We start from the raw sequence: 14,671 nt of genomic DNA on the forward strand, positions 1-14,671 counted from the left end.
AGGATGTGCAACTATTTTCTGCCATGCATGGCTTCCTTTACTGGAAAGAAGTCTTTTAGTTTATTTTTGTGCTTGTTACCTTTGCTTTTGATGTTAAGAAAACAATCTGTGCTTCCATCAGAATCGTCTATAGGTTGGAAATTCCAGTGACCCCTTTTTTGGAACTCAGGGACAGCTAGATGAAAGAGAAGCATAGGGCAAGACAAGGGGAAAGACTCTGAGTATACCTCTCCCTTTGAATCTATCTATTCACCAACCTGGAAGCTCTGAAATTGCCTTTTAAAATAATACAGCTTAAATCCAGTGCACTGCATTTCCCTGGCTAGAAATGCTTTCAGCTCCAGACAGAGATTGGGAGGTGAATACAGTTTTACTGGCCATTCATTTGTGAATCATGTCACTTCTTGGCTGCTTTCCAGAATGATCCAAAAGAAGGCCTCCTTCTAGGCTCACTGCCACTGTGGGGGCAGCAATGCAGAGGCCATCTCTGGGCTCACTACTAGTCAGTGTCCACCTCAGGAGATGAGAAAACAGCATTTTCTCCATGTTGTGTGTATCTGGACCCTTCCACCTGGTACTAAACTCTTCAGAAACTACTTTTTTTCTTTTCCTTCTACTCTGTCATTTTTTATGTGGCTGTAGGAGCTAGAATGCTGGAGACCAGACCCAGCTAGAAATTGTGTCAGGGGTCTCAGAGAGGAGAGGATGGTGTCGGCCAAGTTTTCTCTCGGAGGACTGAGGGCTGAGGGGAAGTGGAGCGAGGTAGAAGTGAGGTAGACACAGACACCCTCTCTGGTGCAAGTATCTCCTGCTGAGGGTCTCTCAGCGGGTCTTTATTTATACCTTAAGGCGAGCGGTGGGATTACATCAGCATAAGCATTGAAGCAGAGCAAAGACAATCAATACATATTTTTTCATGGTCATGTAAAGACTCCCTTGGCCTTACACCTGTAGGCCATTTTTTTGTAACCTAAGAACAATTAGTTTCCTAGGTACAGCTCATTTACTAGCATGATCAACAGCACAACATTTGGCAACATTTAAACTTTCCCAGTTACAAATGTGGGTGTAAAGTTCCTATTCTATATTCAATTACTAAAATCAATCTATTTCCTAGCACTCAAATAACTTGGATAATATATTAATTACTTCAAAGTGGTTTAAAACAATTCATCAGATCTACGTAAGTTCTACTGAAGTCTAACTCTTAACTAGAAATTCTTAGCCTCCACACGGCCTGCGAATTATTGACCTCATACACCAGGAAATGTATTGTTGCTGCAAACAGGTACCCCCCATATTAGGCTATGGTTTCCAAGCAAAGGTGGTTCAGGGCAGCTTGTTCTCCATAGTTCTCAGGGCCAAAACATTTCTTTCCTAACAATACCTTAAACAATTATTTTACTTTTGTGATAGTTCATGCGTAAGAACAATAAGCCAATTGTCACCTGAGTCCGAATTAGGTTTTCACAGGCCAATTTGTAACTGACTTACTTCAGCATTAACTAAGAACAAAGAGGAGAGCATTAGCAGGCATTGCCATGGAGACTCCCTAGTTCAGATCTTCTTTGGGAAGTGCAAGAACTTCCTTCTTCTGGGAAGTACAACTTTCCCTCTTCGGGGGAGCACAGGAACTCCCCGCTTCTCGGGAGTCTCCCCCGACTCCCGGGAGACAAATTACCCCGGACCTTGTGAAGAGACAGCATGGGAGGCGCAGCCTGCCGCACTAGAATAAATAAGTGACTTTGGTTTCTCCACCCTTAACAGAGACATTTCAAGCTCTGTCTCATTTTGTTGATCTCTATAACTAGTAGATCATGGAATCACCTTTAGAAAGATCTGCTAAATATGTCAAGTATTTAATTTTTTGCCCAATGAAAGGCACCCTATATAGCTATGGTAGAAATAAAATGCTGTATTTAACTCAAGCTTGCCTTTGTTGGTCAGGTTGCAAATTAAAACGAGTTGAGCAGATTAGAAATGGACATGTGCCATGAGCTGCAGGGGGTTGGCAAAGACGACTTTTCTGGTTACCAGGTCAGCCCAGGATTTTGCTGCTGCTCTGGGCTTTCATATGTGCCAGGATGCCTTGTGCGCATGCTTTTTCAGCTACTCAGGTTATATGATCCAGAAAAGCCCAGAGCCTTAACTTGTTCAGCTTGATTTTTTAAATTTCTTGGAGAGCAAGACTGTGAATTACATAAACAATATTGATCTCATATTTTCAGCTGTTATGCAGATGGAAGAACCACTGAGAGGAAGTCAAAATGTTAGATTCTAGAAAAGGAAGATGCAGGAGACAGTTTTACCCAGAGTTCTCATCGTCACTGTGGTGGGTTTCCTCATTTCCCCTACAGGGCAATGGCCTCAGCTGACCTCAACCAGGATGGCTATGGTGACTTGGTGGTGGGTGCCCCGGGCTACAGCCACCCTGGCCACATCCAGGTTGGTCGTGTGTACCTCATCTATGGCAATGACCTGGGCCTGCCCCCCATCGACGTGGACCTGGACATGGAGGCCCACGAGATCCTGGAGGGTTTCCAGGTATGACACTAATGTTAGGCTTTCCCCCTTTAGTGTCAGTAAGCCTCTGCCCACATTACCTGGAAAATTCTCCAGGACAAATTACCCCTAACAAGAATAATGATAGTAAGAAATAGCACTTTTCAGTTTTCAAAACATGTTCGCTTCATTTCTCTCTGTCTGTCTCTTCCTCTGAGTCTCACCAACATACAATTTAGAACTGCTTTGAAGAGTCCATTAGAGGGTGATTTTTTTTTAAGGATTTATTTATTTATGTATACAAGAGCTGGGGTATAGGCCAGAGATGCAGGGGAGGGGTGAGAGGATCCATCAGAGACAGAGTAGAGAGCAGAACAGATGAACTGACTGAAATACACTGCTGAGGGGAGCAGCGGGCGAGTCAGGAGAGGTCTGCCTCACCATGTGGGTTTCTCTCTGGCCGTCCGAGGATCAAACTCATGCTGCAGAGGCTGTGGATTGCGTCATAGTGCGGTGCTTAACCCTTTGCGCCACCAGGGAGGCCCTAGGGGATGATTTCTTGATAATACCAAACCTCCCCTTTTTATATAAAGGTTCTATTTTGTAAGACTTTCAGATTCATGGGAAATTTTTAAAGACAGTTCAGCGTTCCCATTTACCTGTTAACCAGAGTCTCCTATATTAATATCTTCCATAATTACGGTAGACTTGTCAAAAATGAAGAAAGCAACATTGGTCCATCACTTTGCTTGGATTTCATTCCTTTAAGGAGTTATTTATCACCAGGAAACTCCTCAGGGACTGAGCATTAACTCTTCTTGCTGGGAGCAGTGGGCCCTGGGTGGCTTTCCTCCAGAGCATCATTGACATGAGTCCTTACAAGAGCAATACCCCGGGCAGGTAGCCCTGCTACTAGTCACAGATGACTGTGAGGGCCTTGGGGCACCACATGCTCTGAATATCAAAGACAAGAAAAGAAACTCTCATTCTTGGTGAGAGGGTTCTTGACTCAACTTCTTGTTATAGCAGCATTAATGCTGTGAAGATAAAATAAGATGGCATGCCTGAACAACCTTTACGAAATGAAAACTACAATGGTTTGTGATCTAGTTTAGGTTCTGAGAGCAGGAGTCCTGAATCTGAAAGGTGTGAGTAAGTTGTCTGGCCAGCGTGTGAGCTCACATGCTCACCCATGGACAGTGTTTTCTGAAACCATGTGAGAAACTTCCAAAATAGAGTGACTCATTCCTGTTGCTTCCTACTTCTTCATGAAGCTAGTCCCATCAATGTTGTGTAAAATACATTCCTTGGGCTCCTGTAGGCAGGGAACAAGAGAGACAGCTGCACCCTATGGATGATAAACTCTAAGATATTTGAAGCAAGGATATGGAGGAGGCTCCATGCCCTCTTCTCTCTTTGATAATTTGGAAGGTGCTTTAATTAAAGCATGTACTAGGGGATGGGAATCCCCTACTGTTTCCCTTGTCTGTTTACCTTTCTGTGTCCTTGCCTATAAACTGAAGGATTAGGATGCAACTCTCAAGCATTTGCCCATCTTAACATTAGGTGTTTTCCTTGGAATGACTGGTGGATCAACAGAAGGGCTTGGTGGCGCAGCTGGTAGTGATGAAATGAACCCATCCTGACTTGACAGAGGGGACCTGTTGTTCCCACCCTGCCCCAGTGTGCTTTGTGTTCTGGATATCCTCTCTTGTTTATCAAGTTCCAGTCTTGTTGAAAGGGCAGTGTCCACAGATGCCATTGCTCTCAGGTATACAGATATTAGGCAATAAATAATAGATGTTGGCCCTGTGGCATGTGTATTACGTGGCAAATATCCCCTTGTGCAAGACTATTCATATGTATGTATGTTGTGAAAGAATTTGAGAACCTAAAAATGAGTTACGTTGGAGTCTAAGCTGACTCTAGACAGTCGGAGATGAAAGATCTAGAAAATCTATCTTGGAAGAACACCATTCCAGGATTGAGTTTTCCATCTACAAACTATGAAGGGGCTGGTAGCGACAGTCCTTACCTTAACCCATGTAAAGTGCTTACAATGTTGTCTCCAGCACTGCAGTCCCATAGAACTTTCTGTAATGATGAAAATGATCTACAGCTGGGCTGTCCAGTGTGTGAACCAATAGCTGCACTGACTTTTGAGAATTTGAACTATGGCTAGTGCAACTGAGGAGCTGAATTTGTTTTGTTTCCCATTACCTTATTTTTTTTTTAAAGATTCAATTTATTTATTTATGCATATAAGAACTGGGGTGTAGGCCAGAGGTGTAGGGAGGTGAGAGGGTTCACCAGAGACAGAGTGGGGAGCAGAACAGGCAGACCTACTGAAATACACTGCTGAGGGAAGCAGCGGGCGAGGCAGGAGAGGTCTGCTGAGCTATGTGTGGGTTAGCTCCTGGCCAGGGATTGAGCTCATGCTGCAGTGGCTGTCCATATGGATAACGCTGAAACTTAACCCCTGCACCACAGGGAGGCCCCTGTTTCTTGTTACTTTAAATGTCAGTGCAATTGTTACCTTTAGCTAGTGGCTACTGGATGGACAGTGAACACCCTGAGTCCGCAACACATATTAGCTGCTGTTAACAGTTTGGCCATTGTGTAGGATAGAGTACACACCAGCCCATTTTGTAAAGACCTAGGACTTAGAAGAATACCTTCGACTACCTTCTTTCTGGTACTTCATCTTCCCCTAAAAACACAGACATGCCAAAAATATCCTGAGGGCCAAGCTACCTAGCTGACACTTCCTGGGTGTGTAACATGCTGTTCTAATTTTGTGCCCCAGTCCCTCTGCATGCTGGATGGGGTCCCCGGCCTCTCTACTGCCAGAGAATTGGGGCTTCTTTGCAAATTTTAATTTTCCTCAGCCCAGGAAAAATTAATTTGTGCCTCTTCAGCCCTCAGGCCGATTTGGGTCAGCTTTGGCCGTGTTAGATTTTAACCAGGACGGCCTGCCTGACCTGGCGGTGGGGGCCCCCTCAGTGGGCTCGGAGGAGCTCACATATAAGGTAAGGCTGCTGATGGAGTTGGGGAGTTGGGGAGGTGGGGGAGGAGAGCTGGGGGAGGTGAGGTGCTGCTGAGGGGAGGCCAGTGCTGAGTAGAACCTCTGGAGAAATACAGCCAGCCAACTATCTGGCAGAACATTTGTGGGTAGATGACCTCAGGGACCTCCTTGGGTCCTTGACATGAATTTGGGTTACCTGGTCCTGCCTTCCTGGCTTTGATTTGGCCTCATGGTTTTCCAGTTCCATCAGGTACTTTTCCAGGAGGCCACAGATTGGTCTTATTTATTGTTGTATATCCAGTCTTTAGCCCCGCATGGGAAATAACTGCTTGTGTAATGGGTAGGCCTAGAGACAGGCAAGTTATAAGATAGGAACTGGTTGATAAATCAGAATGAAAGTACAGCACGTGTCCCAAGGCAAATGAATGGTATTAACAGGGTATTCAGAGGAATGATGGGCTGGGCTGGGGTAGGTTTCCTGGAAAAGCCAGAAATCCAGCAGGGCCTTGAAGGGGGAGGAGCTGAACAAGTTATTCTGCAAATGCAGTCAACAGTCATGGATGTCAGATCCTGGGCAAGACACTGTGGAGGCAAAGATAGAAATAACAGTTTCTACTTTGGGGTCTCTAATAGTCTGATGGAAATGATAAGCTTTAAAAAAGTATTTTTTTTTTTTTTTAGCTCAGCAGCAACCATTAGAACAGGTTTCTGTCAGTCCCTGAGCTCTGATGGTGATTTATCATTAGCCATCTTTGTCTTGCAATTTAAGGTTCTTTATCTTGCTATTTAAAGTCATGAGCCATCTGACTTTCCTGAGGTTTGTCCTTGCCTAGGGTACAGTGTACATCTACTTTGGTTCCAAGCAAGGGAGAATGGCAAGTTCCCCCAACATCACCATCTCTTGTCAGGTATGTTTATCACCGTAGCCAGATGCAGAAAACTAACATTCACTGTATCTTAACTGGCCCCAAGGCTGAGTCAAATGTGGTTTCTTCTTAAGGACGTCTACTGTAACTTGGGCTGGACACTCTTGGCTGCAGATATGAATGGGGACAACAAGCCTGATCTGGTGATTGGTTCCCCTTTTGCACCAGGTGGAGGGAAACAGAAGGGAGTTGTGGCTGCATTTTATTCTGACCCTAGACGGACTGACAAAGGTAGTGCTGGCTGGAGGGATGGGTGGTTACCTTCTGTTCTCTATGCCTGGAATGACTTCTTTTCTATATGATTTATGTCTTTACTTCCTCTTTCCATATCATTTCACCTCCATTTTTTTAATAGTCTTTTACTTTTGCAGATGTTATGGTGAGTGATAGGGATAGATTCCCTGAAGCTACAAAAAAAGGACCCAACTTCTAGATCCAAATTTACCAGGGCCAATGGATTCTTCTCATAGCTTCCCGGTGTAAGAATTGAAACACTAATAAAAGCACCCCAGTGGTGCTCTGTCCAAAGGCGCTTTTTAAAAAAATTTTGCATTAACAATACATTTTTTCAAAGATTTATACATTTATGCATATACAAGCTGGGGCGCAGGCCAGAGAAGGGGTGGTGGTGGTGAGAGGATTCACCAGAGACAGAGTGGAGAACAGAACAGGCAGACCGACTGAAATACTCTGCTGAGGGGAGCAGCGGGCAAGACAGGAGAGATCTGTTTCCACCATGTGGGTTTCTCTCTGGCCAGGAATTGAACTCGTGCTGCAGAGGCCGCGGATCCCTCCATAGCACGGTGCTATGCGTCATCAGGGAGGCCCAACAATACATTTTTTTAAATGTCATGAAAAATTTACAAAAGAGCTGGCATTCCAAAAGTTGGGAAGTAACATGTTACACTCTATGCTATACCAGAGAGAGGCTCTTTTTAAGTAGCCTTCTATGCACCACAGAAGTGAGCTCTACAAACTTATTTCTTGTATGAAGTGGCAGATCCATTTCTGAATGGGAACTGCATGGGGGCATATGAGTTCTGGCAAAATCTCAGCAGAATGAATTTGTTTCTCATTAGCCTCCAAAGATAACTCTTGCCACTTCAGCATCCCTCCCATCTAAAGTAGAAGGGACTGGTTGTTTTGTGTAGAACAGTTGAACGTGGAGGCGGCCAACTGGATGGTGAAAGGCGAGGAAGATTTCTCCTGGCTGGGATACTCGCTTCACGGGGTCAGCGTGAACAACAGAACTTTGCTGTTGGTTGGGAGCCCGACCTGGAAGAATGCCAGCAGGTGAGTGCACATGTTGGGATCCAAGGCAGCCCAAAGGGTAGGTACCTGCTGCCGTGGGAACCCATTAAGTGTAGGGTTCAGAAAGAGGGGTGAAGAAATTGTCACCCATCAAGGACAAGCTAAGGTTCTGGGAAAAAGTTGCAAGTTCGTCCTCTTAGAAGTTTATTATTTTATTTTTTTAAAGATTGATTTATTTATGCATACAAGAACTGGGGTATGGGCCAGAGGTGCGGGGGGTGAGAGGATTCACCAGAGACAGGGTGGGGAGCAGAACAGGCAGATTGACTGAAATACACTGCTGAGGGGAGCAGCGGGTGAGACAGGAGAGGGCTGCTGTGCCATGTGGGTCACCTCCCTGGTTGGGAATCAAACTCGTGGTGCAGTGGCTGTGGATAGCTTCATAGTGCCGACACTTAATCCCTTGCACCACCAAGGAGGCCCCCTTAGAAGCTTAAAAATGAGGTAGATAGTTGCATTAATTTGCCAGTGTTGCCATGTAAGTACTGCAGATTAGGGGCCTTAAACAATAGGAATTGTCCATATGGATAGCACTGTTTCAGTGCTATCAGCGCTATTAATTTAATTAAACTATTAATTTTCTCAAGTTCTGGAAATTGGAGATTGAGGTACGGGCAGGGTTGTTTTCTTCTAAGGTCTCTCTTTTTGGCCTGTAGATGGCCAGCTTCTCCCTCTGTCCTTATTTTTCGTCTTCTCTGTGTGTCCATCCCTGATAGCTTCTTGTAAGGACACCACTCATATTGGATTAGGATCCACCCTAATGACCTCATTTTAATATAATTACCTCTTTAAGGATCCCATCTCCAAATAGGTCACGTTCTGGGGCAGTGGGTGTTAGAACTTCAGCACATGAATTTGGGGGAGATAAAAATTCAGCCCAGAAGAGTAGGTATCCCAGGCTCTGCTGTTAATTGAGAGGCAAGATGGTGGACTCTGTGTCTGGAGAATCTTGATGTTGGGATTCACTCTGAGAGCAACCCCATCCCCAGGCGTGCGGGAGGGGTATATGGGTGAGGTGGAGATGTGCCCTTTTCTTGCACCTGAATACCCAGCCAGTTCTGTCTCAGCAGCTAAGCCCAGTGTGTTTCTTTCTAGTTTGGGCAGTTTGTTCCGCACTCAGGATGAGAAACAGAGTCTTGGACGGGTCTATGGCTATTTCCCACCAAACTGCCAAAGCCGGTTTACTATTTCTGGAGACAAGGTATGGGGGCCACTCCCTCCCAGGACAGTGGAGGTCACAGGGAGCTTTCTTAAGTGCTATGCTCTATTGATTGACTGCGTTTCACAGGCAATGGGGAAGCTGGGTACTTCTCTGTCAAGTGGCTACGTGATGGTGAACGGAACCCAGAGACAAGTGCTTCTGGTTGGGGCCCCAACTCACGGTAGGTCATGAAACATGAAGCATTTCTTTCTAGTCATGTGGTTCCTTGACTATATTGAGGGCAAGTCATGAGATCTGGAGTTAGAACTGTTTGGACTGCTTTCTTTTCTCATTAATAGCAAGCTGCGTGACCTTGGTAAAATTACTTTACCTCCCTGAACCTTAGTATCATCGTCTGCAAGATACAAATTATAATTCCCACCTCAAAGATTGTCGAAAATCACACATGAAAGATTTAGTGTGGGGGGCCTCCCTGGTGGCCTAGGGGTTAAGTCTCAGCACTATGACTGCTATGGCCTGAGTTCGATCCCCAGGCAGGGAGCTGACCCACATACGTGCAGCAGATCTCTCCTGCTCACCAGCTGCTCTCCTTAGCAATGTTTTTCATTCAATCTACCTGTTGTGCTCCCCACTCTGTCTCTGATAAATCCTTTGACACCCCCCCTGCACCTCTGACCTATACTCCAGTTCTACACAAAAAGAAAGATTGATTTAGTGTGGGAGAGTTTAACTAAACTATTTCCTCCAAGGTTACAAGAGTTATGTTTGTTATGAAAATACAAGGAAGTTTACATATATATAAATCACCCCTTATCCAGCCAGATAGTATGTGAATATGTCATTAAATACTCTTCTAAAACTGATTTCTGATAAATGTATCAGATTTCCATAGGCGCATGCCAACATTTGCTAACATAATCTTATTGCTGGAAATCTAGACTTTCCAGGTTTTTACCATGGAGGATAAGGTGTAACTGAAGTCCAGGTGCATAAATCTGATGGCCTTTGTGAATCGTTTTTTTAGATTGATCCCTGGAGGTAGACTTCCTGGACTAGAGGGTCTAATCTTTTTAAGGCTCTTATTACATATTGACAGATTATTTTTCAGAAAGTTTTGCATAATACATTATGGGGAAGATATGATTGATAAGCAGAAGTGTGTGCAACGGAATAGCTATAATTTGTATTGCGTGACACAAGACACAGCATTAGAACGCTAAGAGTTGGCTGACTTGGTTTTGGGATAACATCTCCTTTTCTTTTCTCCTTTACAGAATCTAGGTAGAGATTTCTCAGCTTTCGCAACACACATTACTGGTTTTATTGGTCTCACTGGTCTTTCTGTCAGAATGCTGTGAATTAGAGCTTCTCACTTCCTTGCTATCTTTGTAATTTTGTTTTAAAATAGTCTGTAAAATAAAATGGTGACTATGTCTATATCTATTATAAAACTTTTGGAAATTATAAATTCACATGCACTTGCAGGAAAAAAGTAGAGCGATCCAGTTACATTTTATCTAGTTTCCCCAGCACTGTCTTGCAAACTATAATATCACAACCAGGTTATCGACGCTGGTATACTCCACCGATCTGATCTGTTGAGATTTTCCCATTTTCACCATAATCTATGGGCCCTAAAACAAAATAAAAATGCAGAATCCTTTGCTATAAAATTATTCTGATTTTCAAATTGGTGACAGGAGGCTAAAGCCAAACACAGCACCTCTCTAAGTGTACACCCCACCCCTGCTGTGACTGCATATGTCACACACACGAGTTAGCTCCTTTTGGCCATTGGACGACTTCTGAAACCCGGGAATCATTTTTTAAAAGATTTATTTATTTATGCATACAAGAATTGGGGTACAGGCCAGAGGTGTGGGGGTGAGAGGATTCACCAGAGGCAGAGTGGGGAACAGAACAGGCAGACTGACTGAAATACACTGCTGAGGGGAGCAGCAGGGAAGTCAAGAGAGGTCTGCTGTGCCATGTGGGTCACTCCCTGGCCAGGGATCGAACATGTGCTGCAGTGGCTGCGGAAAGCTTCATAGGTTGCGTCTTAACCCCTTATGGCACCAGGGAGGCCCTGGAATCATTTCAGACACTACTAATCTTGTTTCCATTCCACACTGATTTTGCTCCTGGGGCCATCATTTTGTCATTAACAACCATGGAAACCCCAGTTTTGCAAAGGTAGGATGTCATCAAAAGGAATGTAAGGCTTTAGCGTTGACACTGTGAATGCCTCCGGGTAGTTGATGAAGCATCAGACAGATGTCATTGTGCTACCTTCAAAGGTTCAAAGTAGCTGCAGCGTCCTTGTGAGTTCAGCAGAGTGCTTCAGTGTGCAGTTGAGAATCAAATCAAATATTTAGTGGGAATTTTTGGGTGTTGATTAATAACTGTCAAATACTTAACAGTATGAAAAACACTCAGAGGTGGCAAGGCGGAAGTGAGATATGGACCATTATACTGCTTGAAAACAGGGCAAAAGCCTTTCAAAAAAGGCAGTCCCCATGGATGTTGTGTGGACCACCTCTAAGACTTGTTCTCAGAAAATATTTAAAACTGGGGAAGAATTATCATGGTATTATTTATAATAGCAAAAAGTTAGAAATGGCCTCAATGTAAAAAGAATATAGAACTTCCTAATCTTCAAAAGTCTGCACTTTGGTTAAACATGTGATTATATGTACGTGTGTGTATGTCACCTCACACACTTGCATCTGTGTATCATTTTGCAGACAGAAATACACACCATGTAAACTGACAGCCTGAGGCTGGGACACAGGAGCTGGTGCTGCCCCCTGGTGATGACTGTGCAGGAGGGACCAGCACCTACTCTAGATCAGGGAGGTGAGGAAAGGATTCCAGAAGAGGCGACTCTTCCGTCAAATTCTGGGGTCTCAAATTGAGGGGTCTCTACTCCAGGCGGAGAGCACATCATTTCCAAAGGCCTAGATTTAAGAAATATTAAACTTGGTTTAAATTTGCAATGAGCCAGGGTGGTGTGGCCCCAAAGAATGCTAGAGTCCCAAGTAGGAGTTAGATTCTTGAAGAGTTTGGATTTCAGCCAAGTGGCTCTAAGTCAGGAGAGTGACATAGGTGCTTTGTGATGTAAAACAAGAGCTGTGTGGAGGATATGTTGGAGGTGGAAGACTGAAAAGGCTGATGGGATATCACTGAACTTTCTCAAATGTCTGGGTCTTGGGGTCCCAGATAGTTTCACCTTCCTGACAGTTAAGAGTTGACTGACACTAAATAGTCTGTCCGGTATGACTGAGTGATTTGGGTCCCTTGTGGCGCTGAGATTTTACTCAGTGCTCTGCATCCTAGCTTTGCTCTCAGGATGGCAGCAGGAATTGTACTGTGCTTTATTTCAGATGATGTGTCCAAAATGGCATTCCTGACCATGACCTTGCACCAAGGCGGAACTACTCGGATGTATGAACTGACACCAGACTCCCAGCCTTCTCTGCTCAGCACTTTCAGTGGAGACCGCCGCTTTTCTCGGTTTGGTGGAGTTCTGCACCTTAGTGACCTGGATAACGATGGCTTAGGTAGGGAAGAATTAGTGCATTTGCCCATCAGACCGGTCCCCTAACCAGATCATCTAGGCTCTGTCCTTGTGCTTGACAGTCCAGGGCCCTAGGGCCTTTAGGTAGATTGAGTCAGGTGAGACTGGCGCCAGATGTACAAGAGTGAGTTGTTCTTCGAGGGTGGTAAATATGAGTCACCCATGTCAATCGTTAGTGATAAATCATGACACAAGCTTTTGACTATGATGGGATACAGTTAGGGTAGGCTAATTGAAGAGCACATTAGTAATATTTGGGAGGCTGGGTGAGGTTCCAGTAGGGGAACAATGGAAAGGATGACAAGAAACTTTCTTCTGGCGGGTTTTGTTTACAGATGAAATCATCATGGCAGCCCCACTGAGGATAGCAGATGTGACCTCCGGACTGATTGGGGGAGAAGATGGCCGTGTTTATGTATACAATGGCAAACACACCACCTTAGGTGACGTGACAGGAAAATGTAAATCATGGATTACTCCATGTCCAGAAGAAAAGGTAAAGTGTTCTCATATAAACGTCTATACCCTATTGGGAACGGATGGCCTTTTGCCAAGTCCTTGTTACATCCACTGTAATTTACCATGTTTATGGGGAGGTCCTGGTTTGTTAAAGGGCACAATCACTTGCGTGTAGTTCACTGGCCCAGGTACTTGCATTTTGCAGCACTTCCCTAGAGCTAAAGTTTACTTGGACTTGGTATCATTCTGGTGCTTGGTTAGAGACCACAGAAGGAATCTGGCTGCAACCCCTTGGAGTACCGATTTCCTATTTCATTGTTCCCATGCTCAGGTTTCCTGGAATTAAACACTGACCCATTATTATTTTTTTATTGAGGCAATATTGGACATGATTCAGAGGTACAGGATCACATCTCTTAAGATGTATGCTACCACACCCATAATCCTCCACGAGGCCCCCACCCCACCTCTTTAAAAAAGGTTTATTGTAAAATTCTTACAAAGCACAAATAAACCTACCTAGAGCTTGACTCAGCAGAGGTGCATGTTAGCCTTTGATATATATTGCCTAGTATTTTGCTATGACCTTGATACCATTTTGGTGCATTTCCTCTGTCTAGCACTACGCTAAGCACACTGAAGCTACCAAATGGGCCTTGTGCCCACTTACAGATAGAGAACTTGAAGATCAGAAAAGGTGTTTTAAATCAAATTGCTAGGAAATGGCCCAGCAGGCACTCGAGCCAAGAGTTGCTGCTGATGTTCACTGTGTACGTTAACAACCATCTTATCGCAGATGATTTTGTAGGCAACTGTGTATTTGATTTTATCACTACTGTAGGATTTTTCTGTGCCAGCTTGTATTTTTTACAACACATTTCTGGATGCTTACTATTTTATTTACAGATAAAACATGGTTTAACCATTTTTTTTTTTTAAATGACTATTAGTACTATTAGACTAATGAATTCTTTTCTGAGCTAAATTCCTGCAAGTGGAATTTTTGGTGCCAAAGAGCATGCAAACGTTAAAGGCTACACTAGAAATGTAGGAATGTCAATGTAAGGGTATGATATTACTATCACGATGGTTTTTTTTAAAACCAATTTTAATAGCCTCCCTTTCTCACTATTTTCTTTTAGGCCCAATATGTATTGATTTCTCCTGAAGTAAGTATTGCCTGAAGGAATGGTGAAAGAAAAATTACCCACCCCCGGAAAAAAAACAAAGCCTTTCTCTTATTTTAAGGTGAGAAAAATAACACGGCTTATCTTACAGGCAAGCTCAAGGTTTGGGAGCGCTATGATCACTGTGAGGTCCAAGAACAAGGTGAGTTCCAAGTATCAAGACTATACTCCTTTGATATTTGTTATGGTTGGTATTTTGGGATTATCTCATTTTGTTCATTTCTTCTTTGAAGAAGAGGAACATAAAACATAAAAATAACATTCTCACATAACTCATTACTTTTTTAATTCCCCTACTTCCCCTTCAGTTTCATCCTCTACAATGGGGGCTGGACTGACCTATCCCAACGTGTGGGGCCAACTCCCTTGGGTCACCTGTTTTTGTATAGCCCAGAAACTGAAACACTGTTACATGTTTAATTGGGGAAAAAAAGACTAATTCATGACAAATGAAATTGACATGAAGTTGGGATTCCAATGTCCGTAAATCAAGTTTTACTGGGACACAGTCTTGCCACTTTA

The 14,671-nt window shown here is 43.9% G+C and overlaps 1 protein-coding gene across 1 annotated transcript; it reads left to right on the forward strand.

Annotated features, from left to right (window-relative positions):
* Window positions 1-2,361: 2,361 nt before the first annotated feature.
* LOC119230328 (phosphatidylinositol-glycan-specific phospholipase D-like) lies at window positions 2,362-14,336 on the forward strand (the record flags this gene model as incomplete). The annotated part of the gene is made up of 11 exons (XM_037491367.1): window positions 2,362-2,544; window positions 5,421-5,531; window positions 6,361-6,435; window positions 6,528-6,684; window positions 7,605-7,746; window positions 8,860-8,965; window positions 9,053-9,146; window positions 12,310-12,486; window positions 12,839-12,999; window positions 14,105-14,131; window positions 14,241-14,336. Coding segments are annotated over exons 1-11 (1,329 nt in total), but the record flags the coding sequence as incomplete, so codon positions are not given.
* Window positions 14,337-14,671: the final 335 nt, after the last annotated feature.

The sequence above is a fragment of the Talpa occidentalis genome, unplaced genomic scaffold (assembly GCF_014898055.3).
Source record: "Talpa occidentalis isolate TD23 unplaced genomic scaffold, MPIMG_talOcc4v2.1 talOcc4.650, whole genome shotgun sequence".
NCBI lineage: Eukaryota > Metazoa > Chordata > Mammalia > Eulipotyphla > Talpidae > Talpa > Talpa occidentalis.